This window comes from Mus caroli, unplaced genomic scaffold (genome assembly GCF_978045245.1).
Source record: "Mus caroli unplaced genomic scaffold, Mus_caroli_1 scaffold_19, whole genome shotgun sequence".
Taxonomy (NCBI): domain Eukaryota; kingdom Metazoa; phylum Chordata; class Mammalia; order Rodentia; family Muridae; genus Mus; species Mus caroli.
This window is the reverse complement of record NW_028227274.1, coordinates 29,667,722-29,687,794: the sequence shown is the minus strand read 5'-3', so window position 1 is coordinate 29,687,794 and position 20,073 is coordinate 29,667,722. Positions and strand designations below refer to the sequence as shown.

Genomic DNA, 20,073 nt, shown 5'->3' with positions numbered 1-20,073 from the left:
AATTGATGAGGGAGGATCCAGCCCACTGTGGGTGGGGCCATCACTGTCCTGATGGCCCTGAGGTTTATAAGAAAGCAACCTGAGTAAAGCATGAGGAGCAAGCCAGCAAGCAGCACCCTTCCATGGCCTCTGCATCAACCTCCATGGCATACTGTCTCCAGGTTCCTGCCCTGACTTCCTTTGATGAACAGTGCTGTGGAAGTGTAAGCTGAATAAACCCTTTCCTCCCCAACTTGCTTTTTGGTCATGGTGTTTCAACAGCAACAGAAACTCTGACTAAGACATTCAGCAAACGCTTTACCATCTGAACCATATTGCCAGTGAGGCTTACAAGGATTTTCTTGGCTTCGTTAGGCTGTCCATTGCTAGTGTAGAAACACAGTCGGTCCTGTTTGTTGACTATGCAACCCTGCAACTCTTGTGAGCTTGCTTCTAAGTTCCTGGCAGTTTGTATGTGTGGCCTTTTCCATTCCATTCCCATTTCCCATTTGCTAGATCATGTCATCTGCAAAGACCCTTTGTTTTTTGTTTTCCTTTCCGATTCCAATTCCTTTTCTTGTCTACTTGCCCTGGTTTTGCCCTAGAGCCTCCAGTTCGACACTGAATAGAAACGGTAAGAGCAGATATATCAGTCTTCTAGACGATCTTAAGGGATTTTTTTTAGTCTTTTAGTTGCCTTTAATCCCAGCATTCAGAAGGCAAAGGCAAGCAGATCTCTGTGAGTTTGAGCCTGGTCTACAGAGTGAGTTCCAGGATAGCCAGGGCCACACAAAGAAATCTCATCTTGAAAAACAAAACAAAACAAACAAAAAAGAACAATGAACAGTTCAGCCTAATGAAGTAAATGCAATATGAAAAAAAATCATTTCTAAAATAACCAAAATTTACATGTTAATGAGATTGACTACAAAGTTTCCCCTAAGTGTTCAGTTATTTGTATTCTATGAGTTATCTACTTATATTTAAATGGTTAGAAATGGGACTTTGGACGAGTCACTGTCTCCCATTTTTATTAGTAAAATACAAATATAGTTTAATTAATTCTTTAATCCTAGCTATATTTTAGATATTAATTAAATCAATAAAGAACAGTGCTTGAAGTATAAAACATGAATGTTGGTATTAGACTGATGTCTTTTCTAATCTTTGGATAAGAAGAGTTAGCCCAAGTCTTCATATGTCCGAACAGAACAAATGAAGTTAAAGGTTAAGTTAAAACTAGATTATTTTGGGCTGGCAACATGGCTCAGTGGTTAAGAGCACTGACTCAAAGGTCCTGAGTTCAAATCCCAGCAACCACATGGTGGCTCACAGCCATCTATAATGAGATCTGATGCCCTCTTCTGGTGTGTCTGAAGACAGCTACAGTGTACTTACATAAAATAAATAAATAAAACTAGATTATTTTGTTTTATCCAAATTATACTGAATGACGAAAATTTATGTATGTATTTATAAAGACTGAAAAAACTTGAATCATTCAAACATTAGTTTTGAATAAGATAGTGGTACAAAAACTAAAGAGTTTTAACAAAAAGGCATCACGTGAAAGTTCATAATATTTTCATTTGTAACTTCATTAAAATCAATTCAAGTATTAGCATTATGGCCAGAGAGAATATTAAGATATAAACAATTTTTAATTACAAAAGTATTTAAGAAACACAAGAAGTGGGAGAAACATTTAGTTCCTCGGGGCACTCGTTTGTCAATGGTGCTGAAAATGGGTCCATTCAGCATTTCAGAAGTCCACAAGACTCAGGAGGTGCAAGTAAAAGACCCCCGAAGAGGGGAGACCCTCACTCAAGTCTTGGGATGACACGACCCCCCAAGAACTCTCGAGAGACTGTCCTTGCTGCAATCGCACGAGGTTTATTCACAGGAACCAGTGGGCTGGGGCCATACGCAGGGGTAGAGGAGTTCGACCCCCGAGTAGCTGGGAAAGGGGGTATTTAAAGGAAAAAACATAAACCAAGGAGGTAGGGAGGGCATTATTGGAAAATACCAGTGAAAAAGCACAAGGGGGAACTAATAATCACAAGGGGAAACTCCCTGCTTCTCAAGATTGTTCTCAAGATTTTAATCTAACTTTTGTGGTCAGCCAAGCTCCTGGAACAGGATGCTTCAGGGCCCAACTATTTTTCTTTCTTGGCTCCAACTTGGTCTAGGGGGGTCAAACTTAAATTTCCTACCTTACACAAGAAAGTTCCTCCTCATTGTGAGTCAGAAGGACCTAGAGACAATACTGATATTTTAATCACAAAAGAGTATCTTTCTCTCTCTAGTTTAGTTGATGGAATCATCTGTGTTTTTTTAATCCTTGAGAAAAACTCCAGAACTAATTTTGAATTTTAGTTATCAAATTAAAAGTCTTGGGGCTCGAGAGATAGCTCATGAGTTAAGAACATTGGCTGCTTTTCCAGAGAACCCAGGTTCAATTCCCGCACAGACTGTTGGCACCTCCAGTTCCAGGGGATCTGATGCTCTCTTTGAGCCTCCACAAATACCAGGCAGAGACGTGGTGCACAAACATAGGCAAAACACTCATAGACATAAAATAATTCTTTAAAAAGTTAAAAGTCTTTTATAATTCTATGCATTATTTATTTAATAGACCCAATTTCATAAACAGATTTAAATTTTTGCTCATTAAAACGAGCTTACAATCACTATGTAATTTAGAAGGAATGTCCTAAATAAGGTGTCCCTCTCTAAACAGAGTTTTATCCTTGAAGCAGTGACTAACTGTCCAAAAAGAAAAGGCTTTGCTCAATGGTAAAATGTAATAATCACAGGTTTTAAATATCCATCTAGTAAGAGGCTACTAAAAACAAATCAATACTTAAGAAAATATTGTTGTAAAAATCCAAATTTTAATTGTATCTCAGGGTAATGAATTAACCTTAACAATTTTATAACCTTTAAATTATTTTAAACTTAGTTACAATATTCATTTCAAACAACTTTTTACAACATATTTTAATCTTAACACTATTAAATAAAATTTAGAGAACAATTTAATGAGATAACTTTACACAAAAACACAGGAGACTATATCTAAAACCCCCCAAAACATATATCTTATATATCCAATATTTATGAACACAGGTATATTAATGGTTTATTTTCTTAACCAAATTTAAATCAATTGCTTGTTAAATATTTCACATCCTGCCCCCTAGTTCTTACCATCTTTTCACCCTCTCTTTTATAATGTCCCTGAATTTCAGGGAGGATATATATATATATATATATATAAAACACATGTATTATATATAGTATATATAGATGTGATATATATAATATATAATATATAATACACATATATGATATATATAATATATAGTATATGTACACACACATGATATATAGTATATATATATATCACAATATATGATATATATGATAGCGACAGAGGTGAGAACTCTTGCACACACACACACATATATGTATATGTACATATATATGATATATATATATATAGTGTGGTATATATCATATTTATATGTGATATATAGTATGGTATATATCATACACATGTATTTTAAAATATATATATACATATATATATATGATATTTAGTATATATACATATATATGATAGATATCTCCCATTTGTAGGGGGCACTCCACTCACACTTTCTCTCTGCACTTTGACCGGTTGTGAGTTTCTGCATTAACTACAATTAGTATGCATAATAAAATTCTGTGATGAGGGTCGAGAGCTGCACTGATTTATGGGTAAGAAAGAGGAATTTTGAGAGCAGTTTGATATGAAGTCCATTTAGCACCCATAGTGGGCTGGGTTCTCCCATATCAATCACTAATAAAGACAAGCCCTCACAGACATGTCCAATCTGAAGGCATTTCTTCAGTTGAGGTTTCCTCTTCCCAAGTGACTTTAATTTACATCACACTGGTAAAAATTGGTAAAACAAAACAAAAGACCCAGGACACTTCAATTATCAAACTGTACAGTACTAATATATAAACAGCCATCTCTATCAGTGGAAGAGGATCAAGAGTCCAGAAGTAAACCTGGAGAGCCACATCAACTCCTTTTTCAAATAAAAGAACCAATACAATTTAAATGAAGAATACCCCACGTAAGTGGGACGGTTGGATATCCACACCTAAGAATAAAATACAAGCTTACCCCACCCATTATAATAATTAACTCAAGATCTGGATCTGGGGATATGGCCCAGTGGTACAGCACTTACCTAACATGTTCAGTGCCTTGGGTTCAATGCCCAGCACTGAAAACAAACAAAACCGAACTCATCGTGGATCAAAAGATCAAATGTAGTACATAAGACTAGAAACCTCCTAAACCTGAAGACCGTGAATTCAAGTTAGGCAACACTTCTTAGAGAACCTGATGGCAGCGACAAGAGAAAGAAGCTGGCTCAGCAGACAGCACCTGCTACGCACTAGGACGAGCAGCTTGAGCCTCAGAAGTTATAATAAAGCTGGGCGTGGCCATGCACTTATCACCCCAGGGCTGGGTGCAGGGCAGAGGCAGGTGAATCCCTGGGGCTTTCCAGCTTAGGAGCTCACTAGGTTTCATGTTCAGTGAGAGATCCTGTCTCCAAAAAACAGAAGTGGAGTGACTGAGGAAAGACATGTGACATCAACTTCTGACTTGTGCGTATGTGCACACACCCACACAAGCACATTTACACACCTCGGGGTAGAAACGACACAGAGGTGAGAACTCTTGCAATCCTGCCTGCGCCTGGCAGCTTTTGTGGCCCTCGAGTTTGGCAGCGCTGAACAGGAGAGGCACAGGGCAGGAACAGCAGCAAGCACGGGCCTTGGGTCTCAGGGACTGTGCTAGTTGGTTTTCCTCATTGCTGTGACAAAATACTTAATAAAAAAACAAGGGCTTTACTTTGGCTGCCAGCTTAAGGGTGCAGCCAGTCAGGGTGGCAGGACCGGGACGTTGCCCCACCCCGACCCTACCCCACCCCTGCCAGGGTCCAGGAATAGTGGTCCCCAGCTTCCTTCCTTTGTCTTCTAGCCCAGACGACGGTGCCATGCCTTGGTTGAGACTTCCCACCTCAGTTCTCCTAACTAGAAACGCCTGCATAGTCAGGTCCTTAGGTATGTCTCCCAGGTGATCTTACATCAATCCTAAGCATGCAGTGGTTGGCTTTAGCGTCAACTTGCCTCACCTGTGTAGAGAACTGCAGATGACTGCCTCAACAGCCACTCCATGTGTGACACCTGCCATAGGCCTGGATCTCAGAGGCGGTGGCTGGCGGTAGAGAGGATCACTCACCTTTCGCTGCCTTGACCTTCCCTCCTGCCGTCAGCCTTCTTCACCCTGTGGCTGTGATCTCTTGGCTGCTATCTGAAGCATCTCTTCTCTGGGCTTCCATCCCTAAGAGGTAGCAGTCTCCAGGACCTTTCCTTATTTAAATCCAGACTGGGACTGCTAAAGCAGCAAGCCTCATGGACTGGGCGACCACCCAGTTCTCAGGCTCTCATGGGTAAAGTACTAAAACCTCCCGGGTTGGTAACATTTCAAAGGAAGCTAATTTAGTAATACAGAGCCCAAATCCCATTTTTAAATTATAAAATATAAGCAAAACAAACATAAGAGAAAGAGCGAACAGAAAGCCACGTTATATATGCAGAGGACACATAGGGTAAAAAGTGAGAAAAAATAGAAATTAAAAAATGTATAGGAAGATAAAATTTTAGAAAGGAGGGAAGAGCCAGGCCTGACACAGTTTGTTCCCTGTGTGCACCTCCTGCTGGGCACGGGGCTCCCCTTAAGGGCAGCCTGCTTCCGCACTGAGCCTCCCTCGGAGAAAACGACATTTTCATTTACAAGTGCTCCTCATCTGCAGGCTGACTCTTGGTGAGGGTGGAGCCATGTGCCTACTTCTCTACTTGAAGCTCCAGAGCTCCCCAAATTCCATTGTTTAATTCATTCAATAAAATAAAGACAAATGTGGTCTAATTAAGTGGTATAATTTTTATATACAGAAATGATCCACTCTTAACAAGTTTGAATAAAAAACAACAGTAGCTTTTCTTTCCTTTTTAAACCTAGGACCCACGAAGGCAGTTAAGGCCTCACACTGACTGGTTTTCAGCAGTCAGTCAATAGGTACTGCATTAGAGCAATAGGAAAGGACACAGTCTTGGATAGAAACGATCACACTGGTGAGGAAAGAAGTCTCTCTTCAACACTGATCCAGGCAGCCAGTCTTCACCAGAGCACAGGGTGGGCGTCACTTCCTGAAGCGTTTGAAAAGCGGGTGCACGTGCTTGGTGGAGGCCTTGCTTCGGGAGGAGTGGTACTCCATGTACACAGTGTCGTCTGCGCCAGACAGGGAGCTCATGGTGCCACAGCGCCGGGATGCCTGTGGGGAGGGGGGAAGCCAGGCTAAGTTCATCTCCAAAAGAACACTCTCACAACACTCGGAATCAAATACAGTTGTGTGGGGTGTGTGTTTGTGTGTGTGTGTGTGTGTGTGTGTGTGCTGCTAGGGATTGAACCCAGTGTCTTGCTTATGCTAGGCCAGCACTCGGCCACCAAGCTAACCCCAGCCCGGAGATACACCGTGTTTAAACGCTCTCAGGCTAGAGAGATGGCCTGGCTGTTAGGAGCAGTGGCTGCTCTTCCAGAGGACTCAGGTTCAATTCCCAGCACCCGCATGGCAGCTCACAATTATCTGTAACTCCAGTTCCTGGGGATCCAACACTCCCACACATACATAAATGGACAAAACACATGAAAATAAAAATAAATTAATTACTATTTTTGGACTGCTGAGTTGTATTTACAACGCAAGCACAGCATCCTGAGTTTGAGCCCCAGAACCCACAAAAGGCCTTGGTGGAAAAGCACCTCTCCAAGTTGTCCTCTGACTTCCACAAACCTGCCCCTGACACGCACACACTTATCACACAGATAGATACACAAGGTAAACGTTAAGATATCCTTCTGACCACTTTCTGGGTCTTAGACATTGCATATATACTACCTCCCCCGACTCTCACAACAATTATAATCTTAACCTACAAAACAGGAAACTGAGGCACAAGAACTCAACTCCGGCCTACTCCAGTTCATAAGAAAAATTAGACTAGAACATCACCCAGGCACTCTGATGTAACAGGCCAGTACAAGGTCTCCCTTGATGACAACTGCTCACGAGAACTTACTCTTTCTTCTGTGATTTTGAAGTAAGAATCCAGGGCCTGGTACTACACATGCAAGGCAGACATTCTGTCACCAAATGATACCCTCAGCCCCTGCACAAATTCTTACAAGTTATCAGGGGGCAGGAGAAATGGCTCAGAGGTTAAGAGCACTGACTGTTCTTCCAGAGGTCTTGAGTTCAAATCCCAACAATCATATGGTGGCTCAAAACCATCTGTAATGGGATCCAATGTCCTCTTCTGGTGTGTCTGAAGATAGCAACACTGTACTCATATACAAAAATAAATACTTTTTTTTTTTTTATAAAAAGAGTTATTAGGGTGGACTGGAGCTGGAGAGGTGGCTCAGCAGTGAAGAGCACTGGGTGCCCTTCCAGAAGACTGTGGTTTCAATTCTAGTGGCTCAGGACCATCTGCAACTCCAGTTCCAAGGATCCCAAGCACTCTTCAGGCCTGCACAGTGGCCTGCGTGTACACTGTGGCACACGTGCAGGCAAACACCCATACATATAAAATAAAAAGATAATTAAAACAAGATAGGGTGGGAGGCTCTTAAAATCTCCTAAGACTTGATACACGGCTTTGAACCAATGGGAGATCCAGGAAACCCTGGCTTGACTCAGCATCAAAGCCATGAGCAAGTGCTGAGTATATGTAAACTGGGCAGGGCCAAGACTGCGCCAAAGATGGATGTGGAGCTGGGGGAGCAAGGTGAACACCTTTAATCCCAGCCCATGAGAGGCAGAGGCGCAGAGAGGCAGGTGGGTCTGAGTTCCAGGCCAGCCAGTTACATGATAACACCCATCTCAAGCCAAACAAAATAAAGCCCAAGGTGAGTGTGAACAGCATCCACATAAGCAAGGAGACTGGCCTAGAGCAGCTTGCACCTGAACCAGACAGATGTGGGAGAAACAGGCATCTGACTCATGCCAGGTCACAGCTTCATCTCAAAGGTCACCTTGGCACCCCTGGACTAACATGCAGATGGCCTGACAAGAGAAAGGTCTTGGCTGCAGGGTACTGGCATTGCCCAAGTGGCAACTGCTGCTTCCTTCCTGTCTTGTTCTAGCTAATGATCACCTTTCAGCTTTAATACCACTGAGTTTCAGAAATTGGAATTCTTAGAACACCTGATTCATTTTCACTTCTCTCCTTGAAGGGCCTGACAATCATAATCTCCTATGCATTCACTGATTACACTACATGGTCATGTCTGGGGCACAGCAGGCCTTCACCAAAGGCCTGTGAAATGTGAAAGGCTGGGTCTTTTTAGAAACCTCTAGGGTTTTCAACATACTTATAACTACTTTGAGTTCATCAACAGACTCACCTTGAAGGCTGAGCTCTCTTACTGAGGAGGAAAGCAGGGTGAGCCAGCTAACCCCAGACCAATAGATAAAGCACCTACTAGCTCCAGAGCCTGTACGGTTCTCATCCTGGGCCCCAACATTGGCAGGCTGTCATTATGGGCAAGCAGGACCCAGTCACTGTCACGTGAGCCTCTCTGCCTTACAATACATTTATAAGAAACCCACACTAAAAGATAATTGGGTTGTTTCTTCAAAAAACTTCAGTTTTCCTCGAATCCTGCTTGCTTACATGCTCATAGGCGAATCCTACTTGCTTACATGCTCATAGGCGTGTCTGCATACATGTGCCCACATACAGTGGGTGTCCTATAAGAGAATCTCTTTTCACGCACCTGGCCAGATCTAGAGCCAAACTCTCCAGCCACCACTTCCTCCTCTGCATCCAAGTCGGTGGCTGCCAGCACCTTTTGCAGGAGTTGCTGCTGCTCCTCTTTGGTGGAGAACGCCAGCTCCTCTTCCTCCATGCCAGCTAGCTTTGTGATTACCTACAACAACAGTAAAGCAAGCCCATTGTTCTTGCCTCCAAATCCCCTCTGTACCTGCTCCAGTAACCTCTTCCCACCTCCTGGTCCACCCAGAGCCTGACTACTGGTTCTAGACAGAGACTAAGGGTCTCTGAATAAGCACATCAGATGAGGGCTCTGTGAGTTATAAAACAACTCCTCCTATCTTTGTAATTGCACCATGGAGGGAAGGAAATTACACAAAAGTATACCCAAGAGTTCCAACACACTCCCTGGCATCCTGGGCTTCCAGCAACGAATACTTTCTTCACACAAGAGATCAAGAACTTATTGAACAGGGGTTAGAGATGGTTCAGCAGACAAGAGCACTGGCTGCTCTTCCAGAGGACCTGGATTCAGTTTCCAGCACTCACATTGTGGCTCACAACCACCTGTAACTCCAGTCCCAGGGAATCCAGCATCCTTTTCTGGCCTCTGTGGGCACTAGACACATGTATACTACACAGACAAACATGCAAGCAAAACACTCACACACCTAAAATAAAAAATTAAAAATAATTGACCAGATTTTCTATCAGCAGCAAGATGTTCTCGTTTCCTTTCTGTTGCTATGAAAAAGTACCCTGACCAAAGGCAACTGTTGGGGAGGACTGTCGGGGAGGATGGGTTTATCTGACTTTCATGTCTAAGCTACAGTCCACTACCGAGGGAAGTCAAGGCAGGAACTCAAGGCAGGAACCTGAAGATAGGCCTGCTTGCACTAACTCTGACTAAGGTACTAACTTCGAAGCTAAAAAGCATGGCAGGGCTGCTCTAACCAAGGTGAATAATGAAAATCTCACCACTGTTTACAGACATCAACGGAAAACGTATCTCAACAGTGGCTGTTTCTGTCCTATGGTGTTAAGAGCATACAGACACGCATACTAGGCGGATAGTGGTGTCTTCTTTCCTGTTTCTTTCTTTATCATGCAATGTAACATCAACTGATATAACAGCAGTGGATAAGTGCTACAAATCTGTAACAGCACATTTAAGTTATGAGACCCAGAAACACTCAGCAATCCTAAGGGACTACCACCCATGTTAAAAGACATAATGTGTTTGTGGTCATACACGGGATAGCCTGTCATGTCAGGTGGAGTGTCTCATTAGAAGGTAAGCATGGCATTAAGGACATGTGATCTGGAATCAACTAAAAGGCAAGCTGCCGGGCACTCCTGCACACACACACACACACACACACACACAAGTGCGCGTGCATGCACACATGCACACACCTTCTTCCACAATACATCCTAACTGTAGTTTCCCTTTTAGCACCTCAGAACTCCCAGGCTAGCACAGTGTTATCCCAGCAATTTACAGAGCCAAATGATCATGAAGCCTGCCTGAATGCTGACCCAGGCTGGTGCCTCCACCTCTGTCATAGCCTAACCAAAGGTAAATGAATACATACCTTAAAGCTGTAACCTTGATCCACTAGGAATCTCTGTCGCTTAGTAGAATAAGCCATTTCCTGTGTGTCCTGAGATACCAGGGAGTAGAAAAAGGCATTGTATTCCTCTGCAACCATCCCTATAGGAAAACAGGAGAAAAGACAAGACAATCCACACCGGCCCCTGACCAACCAGGACCCTGATGAGAAGCAAGCACTGCAGAGGACAAGCTCTTCACCCAGTGTGCAATCACCCTGCCTGCATGAGGGCCTATCAGATTCACTGTCCTATCTGCGAGTCTAGAAAAAGGGCTGAGCTGAGGATCCTGCTGGACTGCACAGACTTGCCCTAGCATGTGCAAGGAGGACCTGGCTTGATCCCCAGCATCCCAGACATAAAAACAAATACACTTTAAAAGAAACAAAGAGGACAAGCAAAATGGTTAAGTGGACACTGGCACATGCTGCTAAGCCTGGTGACCCGAGTTTGATCCTGAGGACCCTGTTAGAAGGACAATCAAAGCTGCAGTGATTGGTCTGCAGAGGGAAGCAGCCGCATAAGCTCCTTTCAGCAATGAGGGCTATTATAATGAGAGAGCCGCAAGGCCAGGACTGGGTCTGGAGGAGGAAGGGAGAGCACTCACACAGAAAGGCTCCAATCTGTGCTGACAGAAACACCAGGCCCTAGAGGGAAGATGCGGCCTCCCTTAAAGCCTGGAGAAGTAGTTCTATGAGAGTGGGGATCAGAGACAGCTGTCGTGCAGAGGATTGGCCATGTAGAGGCCAGGAGTCTCTTCAGAGCAATGCTCATCTCCAGACTTGATTCTTATTTAATGAGCATGGCTGCTTGTTCCTGTGAGTATATGCGGTGTGCACCTGAGTTACTGGTAAAAACTGTCATGCAAAGCTACCATGAAGACATGGATCCCTGTGGCGTGAGAAGGAATAGAGACCTTCCCACCAAGGCCTCCCTGATGCTGAGGCAGAGCAAACTGTGACTGCACACAGTGGCAGCCGACCCCAGTGCTGAGATGAGAGGCTGTGGGCGCCGGCAGAGGAAAGGCAGCCTTACCTTTCTTGGCTCTGAGTACCCGTCCCAGTCTCTGGGCTTCCTGCCGTCGGGAGCCACCATGGGAAGAGATCTGAATGAGGACATTTGCTTCTGGCAGATCAAAGGATGTGTCACCAACCTACAAGTTTCAGAGTTTTAGTCCAGAATATAAATTTTAAATTTCTGTAGTTCTAGGATAGGATTAGGGCTTCAGGCACTCTCTCACATGTGTTCTCTCGCTAAGTTCCCTCCCCATCCGTGCCTGAGAGTCTACAGTAGCTCTGGGGATCATTTAAGGAAGCACCCCCTCTTCCTCCTCTTAGCAAGGACCCGCCACTGCAGGCAGAGGGGACACTGTGGACCTCAGAATGGCCTCTGCAGAACCCAGCCTCAACTTTTTCCTTTTTGCTACAGTAATGGGTCTGTATAAAAACCCGTCTTACTTGATGCCCACTAAGATATGCCGCAGCACAGGTAGGACATTGCATGCAAAGCAGGGCCCTGCCACAAAGCCCCTCCCTGCTGGCCAGCCCCCAGCTTGTGTCTCAGCCTGTAGGAGGCCAGCACAAAGGTGAAGTGAAGGCCTTTCTCACCATGTTCACTTTCCCAGCCACAGCTCCCAGACATAGTAATACTCATGTCTTCTAGACTCCAGTTCTACCTCACCTGACAGTAAACACCAGCTTCTTAGACTATGGGGTACAGCATCTGAGGTGACTCAGCAGATGAGGGGGCTGGCTTCCAAGTCCTAAATTGAATTCCTGGGAACCCATGAAGCAATTCCCACAAATTGTCCTTTCATCTCCACACGTACAACACGGCACACTTGTGTTACCCCTCCCTCAAATAGATGAGTGTAATTAAACAATCTTAAAGGTTTCTGAATGTTTAATCAAATGTATAATCTCCCTATAGCCTTGGTTCTAAACACACAACACATACACTTGGCACTATGCTTCCACAGTCCTTGCAACACAAATAAATGCTGCTTAACACACCTCAGTTGCACATATGAACTTTTCTGCTCTTATCTAATGATTTAATCATGACAAAAGAGACTTTTGGGGCTCCCTCTTCCTTCTGGTCTGCACTCACGTAGTCAAGCCCCACCCCATAGCCCTGCCTGTCTCCCAGGAGGTTTGCTTTAACCAGGGATACAGGTGAGATCCCCACCCCAACACACCGCCTACTGGGACCCCACAGAGCCCAGCAGATGTCAGAGCTCCATCTCACCTCCACCTGCACTCTCACATCAGCAATTTGTCGCCCACTCCCACCACACAGCTTGGTCTACCTCTCAAGGGACGTGCTCTAACCTGGGACACACAGTTCCACCTGCCTCCTGGGACACCCCGGACAGCCAACACCATAGAAAATCAGATGGCAAACAAAAGACAAGGACACAAACATAATCAACAGAGGCCAATGCAGCGTGGCACTTCAGAACCCAGCTCTCCTACTACAACAGCAAGCCCTAGATGTCCTAACACACCTGAAGAGCAAGATTGTGACCTTAAATCCCATCTCATGAAGATGATAGAGGCCTTTAAAGAGGATGTAAATAATTCCCATAAAGAAACACAGGAAAATACAATCAAACAGGTGAAGGAATTGAATAAAACGGTGCAAGAACTAAAAATGGAAATAGAAGCAATAAAGAAAACACAAATGGAGGCAAACCTGGAGATGAAAAAACCTAAGAAGAGATCAGGAGCTGCAGACACAAGCATCACCAACAGAATACAAGAGAGATGAGAGAATCTTAGATGTAGAAAATACTTCTATGGGCCAAAAAACATCTTCAACAAAACCGTAGAAGAAAACTTTCCTAACTTAAAGAAAGAGGTGCCTACAAATGTACAAGAAGCCTACAGAACACCAAATAGATTGGGCCAGAAAAGAAAATCCTACCACCACATGATACTCAAAACATTAAATGCACAGAACAAAGAAAGAATATTAAAAGCTGTAAGGGGGAAAGGCCAAGTAACATATAAAGGCAGACCTATCAGAATTACATCTGACTTCTCAACAGAGACTCTAAACGCCAGAAGATCCCAGACAGATGTCTTGCAGACAAACCCTAAGAGACCACAGTTGCCAGCCCAGACTACTATACCCAGCAAAACTCTCAATCACCATAGATGGAGAAACCAAGATATTCCATGACAAAACCAAATTTAAACAATATCTACTAATCCATCCCTACAGAGGCTACTAGAAGGAAAACCGCAACCCAAGGAGGGTAACTACACACAATAAACCATAATTAATCATCTCACAACAAACTCAAAAGAATAGAATAACATACACCACCATCATCAACAAAATAACAGGAATTAACAATCATTGGTCATTAATATCTCTCAACATCAATGGACTCAATTCCCCAATAAAAGGACATAGGCTAACAGACTGGATACATAAACAGGATCCATCATTCTGCTGCATACAAAACACACACTTCAGCAACAAAGACAGACACTAACTCAGAGTAAAGGGCTGGAAAAAGGTTTTCCAAACAAACAGTCCCAAGAAACATTAGGCTGGAGTAGCCATTCTAATCTCCAATAAAATATACTTTCAACCAAAGGAAATCAAAAGAGATAGGGAGGAGTCTTCATACTCGTCTAAGGAAAAACCAACCAAGATGAAGTCTCAGTTCTGAGCTCCTACACCTGAAATGCATCGGCCCCCACATTTGAAAACGAGACTTTACTGGTGGCAGTGACGTCATGCTCAAGCTGGGCCTACCCACGGCCACTGTGGCACTGGCCGCCCACCATCTAGGCACATCAGGGCCCAGGACAGAAGCTTCCCAAATGCTCAGCATCTCCAGCTCCAAAAAGGAAGCCTCATCTAATACCCACTTTTGCCAGAGTAGAAAACACATGTAGTGCCTTCTGTAAAGGACATAAAATTTAAATCCCTACATTCCAGGGAACGGTGGGACAATCCTGAGAAGCAGAAAGCCCTTACAGCTAATCTGCAAGGCACAAGAGCCCTAAGTTATCTCTCACACGACCCAGAGCTGCTGCTCCTTAACCCTACCCCAGGCACGCACAGGAGGCCTTCACATGAGCCACCATCCCAGAGCTCAGGTGCACCTCCCAGGCCCCAGGAGGAGCGAGGCACGGCTCCACCAGCCTGCACCACATACCTTGGAGATGAAGATGGTGTTGATTTTGGGGTTGTGCTTGAAGTTCTGGAGAATCTGCATCCTTTCTCCCTGGGACGTGGGCCCATAGATATAAGGTCTAAAGAAGAGCAGGAGGTTTTAGACACACACAGAGTCACATGTGCCCAATTAGAAACTGCTTTTGCTACAAAGCGCTGACTTCTCACCTGGGCCTACAAGGCCACTAAAGCAGGGTGCAAGCTTGGCATCTTTGCCTGAGTTTGTGTCTGCATCCTTTCTTAAGGATAGACTCCTGTGTGACTCTGGTTTGAATGAAAATGGCCCCACAGGTACATATGTTTGAATACTTGATCCCCAGTTGGTGAAATTGTTGGAGAAGAATTGGGAAATGTGTCCTTGTCAGAGGAGGTGTGTCACTCAGGGCACTTTGAGGCTTCGGAATACTCCTACTACTCCCAGTGCTCACTCTCGCTCTCTCTCTCCCTCCCTCCCTCCTTCCCCCTGCCTCCTACTTGAGGATCAAGATGTGAGCGAACTCTCAGCTGTTCCTGCTGCCATGCCTTTGGCTCCACCATCATGAATGCTAACTCTCTGAAACCATTAGCCCCAATTAAATTCTAGTTCTATAATTCACAGCATCTTATCACAGCAATAGAAACGTAACTAAGACAGCATGACCGTCACTTAGGATGTCTGCCTACCTGACTTGTCTCATCCCTACCTAAGGATGAAGACACACTTGTCCAGCCTTGATGTGATGGGTTTTGTTTTATATTATTATATTTCATAGTCATGTTTGATTATTATCTCTCAGAAGTCTGTTCTTTTCTAATGACAGACAAAAAGGGAGTGGATCTGGAGGGGAAGGGAGATAGGGAGGGGCTGGGAGCAGCAGAGGGAGGTGAAATGGTAACCAAGATATACTGCTTAAGAGAAGAATCTATTTTCTATAAATACAAACAAACAAGCAACCTCAAAAAAGAAAACCAAACCACCACCAAAAGGCACCAAGTGTTTCTGCCCTATATCCAGTCAGTCACCTTGTATTCAAGAGCAAAGCCTTCAGGCAAGACAAACAACCCACACACCTTATGAGGACACAATACAAAGTCTACAAATGAAGATTAGATACACCCTAGAGCTGGTCAGCTTGTAGGAGCCAGACATGCCAGCTCTCGACAACTTATCAGACCACCTTGTAGAATACACCCAAACTATTATAAGGATGATGGAGAACACCCTGGCCAGAACAGCTTAATTATGCATACCTCCTGGCCCTAGTGGACCCTGTTTCTTAATTATGCATACCTCCTGGCCCTAGTGGACCCTGTTTCTTAATTATGCATACCTCCTGGCCCTAGTGGACCCTGTTTCTTAATTATGCATACCTCCTGGCCCTAGTGGACCCTGTTTCTTAATTATGCATACCTCCTGGCCCTGGTGGACCCTGTTTCTTAATTATGCATACCTCCTGGCCCTAGTGGACCCTGTTTCTTAATTATGCATACCTCCTGGCCCTGGTGGACCCTGTTTCTTAATTATGCATACCTCCTGGCCCTGGTGGACCCTGTTTCTCTTGCCAAAGCACACTGATTAAATAAGTCTGTCTCTCCTTTTCACATTCCTCACCTGTCAGGGCTACTGAAGTCTGGCCTTCTGCCCTAAATGTCCAGCTGTAAAGCCCCCGAGAGAGCCCTGCCTTGTCAGGACTATCAGAAGCCTCCACACTGAATGCTACACACCTCTTCCTCACCACCCTCGGCACAGGCTCAGCACAGGCTCACCTGCCTTAACAATTCCTTCTTCTGTTTCTTTTCTTCTGGGATTTTTCTGGTTGGTTTGATTGTGTTTGTTTTGTTTTAAGACAAGGCTTCATAGGTAGCACAGGCTGGCCTAGAAATTACAATGTAGCCAGGCTAGCCTCCCACTCAGATTCTCTTGCCTGACTTCTTGGTACCAAAACTACCCATGAGCAATCCAAGTCCTGGCACTTACTGTTTCTCAGCCTTGTTTTTTCCTGTTTCAATGCCTGTGGCTCTAGGCAGAATCTACAGCAAGCAGAATCCTTGATTTCACAAAGACAGCGAGAGCATCCAAGAAACACTGCTGCATCCCAGCCCCAGGCTGACTGCCACTGAGAACAACACTTGCAGGCATCCCTTCACCAGCCTCGCTGCTGCCCAGCACTCTCCCTCAACATCTAGTTCAACATCCTCTTGTTTTCAGCTTTCCACCAGAGGGCAAAGGCTATCTGATAACCTTGCTGACCACTTCCCCATGCAGATGGGAGCCATTTCCTTGCTTTCGGTCTGACAACACCAATGATAACTAGGAAAAGCACTGGTACTCCGGACACACCACTAAGCTGGATATTTCATTAAAAATGTAAAAGGTAGACCGCAGGTTCCCAGTTTACACCCCGAAATTGAAGACCAGGAGCCCAGGGTAGCATCCAAAGCCCGGGCCACAGCCCACTGCTGCTTCTGTTCTGTGCAGCATTGCCACTGTAGCATGCCCCTTTGCATGCCTGTGATCAAGTGTCCCATCTGTGGGAAGGCTGCACATTCAGACAGGTGGCCTTTGGTCTGCCCAGATGTCAGCAGCCTCTCCCTGGCACCACGAGAAGCCAGGACCCTGTAGACCCCTATCATTTTCTATATAGCATGCTGGGAAAATGGCTGGGAAGACATATGCATCGGAACAGGCTTTAGGAGTTCCTTTGGCAATTGCTCTGTCATCTGGAAAGCTGCTCATACAGTTGCAGGCCCCTAGGTCCTAGGGCTTCTCCTACACAGGAAATGGAATGGAAGAGTGCCAACCCTCCATGACGAGCACTAGTCCTTTGGAGAACACGTAAGACACCAGGCACAAGCACTGTCTGCAGTAAGTGGTGCAGGTCGACGTGACCAGGAGACAAAAGAGGTTCAGAGTAGCAAATCCCTTTCCTAAGGTCACACAGCTGGGAATGTGATCTGTCAAGACTACCCCTGCCGCATAGCCCATCACTCTCCTGCAAGGCAGTATAGTGAAGCACAGTCCTTTACTATGAAGATGGGAAGAACAAGACACCCGGAGTCTCTCTGTCATGTACCAGGGCTTCTGCCACAAGCTAAGAACAAAACCAGGCCCAGAGTCCACAGGATTACTTCAGATGCAAGAAAATAAAGCATGTTGGGAAGAAGGGGGACAGGGTGGGTGACAAGAAAGGGCAACTGGAGAAGGAAGGCAGGTTCCAGGGGGAAACGGAGAATTCAAAGATGGCAAACTTTCCCTCCTTCAAACCTGCCAGGTCAAGTGTCCCAACAAAACACTATTTGAGACCAGGCAACGGAGGCTCCAATGTTGTGGACAGCCCTGGGGCTAATTATATTTGACTTTAATTCCGTTCTCCTATGAGTGGCATCGAACAAGGAATGAGTCAGCACTCAGGTGATTTCCTGTAAACCTGCTTCCCACCTTAATTTGTAAAATAAAGGAGAGCTGCTGATTGGGCAGATAAAAGGGAAGGTGGAGTGGAAGGTGGGTAGAGAGAAGGAGAAAATGGAAGGAGAGGATGTAGAGGAGGAAGAGGAAGAAGAAAAGCAGAGCAGAAGCACATGGCCTGGAGAAACCGCAAGTTCTAAGGGGTCCCATTGATGTGGAAGATGGTAGTGTAGCGGTAGACCTGCCCAATCTAGGTGCACAGCATGTATTCATATGAACTGTGTTGTGTTTTCACTGCCGGGTCATATTTGGGAGGAGATTTACCGCAACACTCCAACTCAAGAAAGCGGCCGGGGAGATTTATTATAAGACAGTGTCCACAGAGAGCTCCCTGATGGAGCAGGGACATGGCTAACCCTAGCCAGGCAGAGGAGAGCCAGAGAATAATGTGCATGAAGCTAACAGGAAAAGGAAAGAAAAGACACCGGAGTTCCCATGATGTCAGTGAGAGGACTCGATGCTCACAGACACGAGTTTGGAGAATTAACACACAGGAAACCAAAGCAAGGGAAGTCTCCAGGAAAACCAAAAGCTATCCATAAAGGAAACTGTAATCACAGGCTACTGTAAGGCTGCCTGGACCACAGTGGCACCGTCAGAACCACAGCTTGGCCTGTCATCCTGTGAGGAGGAGTGGCCAGTGCAAGTGAGAAAGCAAAACATCAGTTTTACTCTTTAGCTACCAGCTAAAGAGTAAAACAAAAGCCAGTGGCCCGTTCCAGGGAACCAGGTAGGTAAACAGGTGCAGGGAGCTGTTGACTGTCACAACAGACTACGTCCTTTGGCCCAACCAAACCTGTTGTCCCTTATGCCGATTCTGTCAGGTGTTTGGTCACTGTAATGAGAAAAGCAAGTACCCCGACACTAGCCTCTCTGCCTCCACCCACTTTCCCTGGGCCATAAGTCTGGCCTCAGCTCCACCCGCTCTCACTTAGCCTGAAATGTTGACTGCGTGGCCTTTGCAGTCAGTGCAGGGTAGCCAGGCTCCTCTGGTGTACATCTTCTAGCCTCTGACCCTGCCTCTTTACTTCTCTGCCTCACAAGTTCCTGGGACGAGGGCAGGGAACAGAGCGCGTTAGATCCCAGGGAGTGTCTGAGAGTGCACAGACAGGCAGGCCCTTGGCAGACTTGACGGGAAGGGATGAGAAGGTACCGCTTACTTGTTCAGCCGAATGGCATATTCCTTCAAGGCAAATACGTTGTCAGCAAAGACAATAATCTTGTCATTCCTCCTTTCATGAAACTTGATCAGAAACTGGCAGGCTCTGAATTTGTTGGGATTCATGGTGTACAACAGGATCCGTTTCTTTGTTTTGATTGCCACATACTCTCGGTAGAACTCGGGAGACATCGGGCACCAAACCTGAGATGCATCAAGAATAGGGAATAGGGATCACGTTACAAAACAAAACATCACAGCATTAAGGACTTTTGATGCTCTTTCATTTAGCAGAATTAGCTTAGGAAAAAAAATTCAAGTGTCAGCGTAATGGCTCAACAAGCAGAGGTGCTTCCGTCTGCAAAAGGTCTACTGCCCCGAGTTTGATCCTTGGTCTCCAAAAGGTAGTAAGAGAGAAACAATTCCCAGAGGTTGTCCTCACCCTTCACAGGCACACACAGGAAGAAGGCGAGAGAAGGAAATTAAAGAAACACAAACGTCCTGCTAGGAAAAGAAGACAAACTACCCTTATTACACATAAGGATCCCATAATTCTACCAGAAAACATCTATGAATAACCAACAACCTCAGCAAAGTGGCAGGACACAGAATCAACTTGCAAAAATCAACAGCTGCTCTGCACACCACCAACATACAGAGAGAGACGGTGGACAGACACACTCCCATCACCACAGATTCAAAGACAAACAGTACCTAAGGAGAAACCTCACCAGGGAGGTGAAAGACCTACACAAAGAGAGCTTTAGATCACTGAAGGATGAGGTCAAGG

General features: G+C 45.0%; 1 protein-coding gene across 1 annotated transcript in view; it reads right to left on the bottom strand.

Annotated features, from left to right (window-relative positions):
• Window positions 1-5,966: 5,966 nt before the first annotated feature.
• Ercc3 (ERCC excision repair 3, TFIIH core complex helicase subunit) overlaps window positions 5,967-20,073 on the bottom strand; it is a 30,509-nt gene continuing 16,402 nt past the window's right edge. The window contains exons 10-15 of the mRNA XM_021150266.3: window positions 19,285-19,487; window positions 14,663-14,759; window positions 11,524-11,641; window positions 10,473-10,591; window positions 8,882-9,034; window positions 5,967-6,377 (exon numbers count right to left, since the gene is read on the bottom strand). Of these exons, the coding sequence (XP_021005925.1) occupies window positions 6,246-6,377; window positions 8,882-9,034; window positions 10,473-10,591; window positions 11,524-11,641; window positions 14,663-14,759; window positions 19,285-19,487 (822 nt within the window). The 3' untranslated portion in view covers window positions 5,967-6,245. The remainder of the gene's footprint in view (window positions 6,378-8,881; window positions 9,035-10,472; window positions 10,592-11,523; window positions 11,642-14,662; window positions 14,760-19,284; window positions 19,488-20,073) is intronic.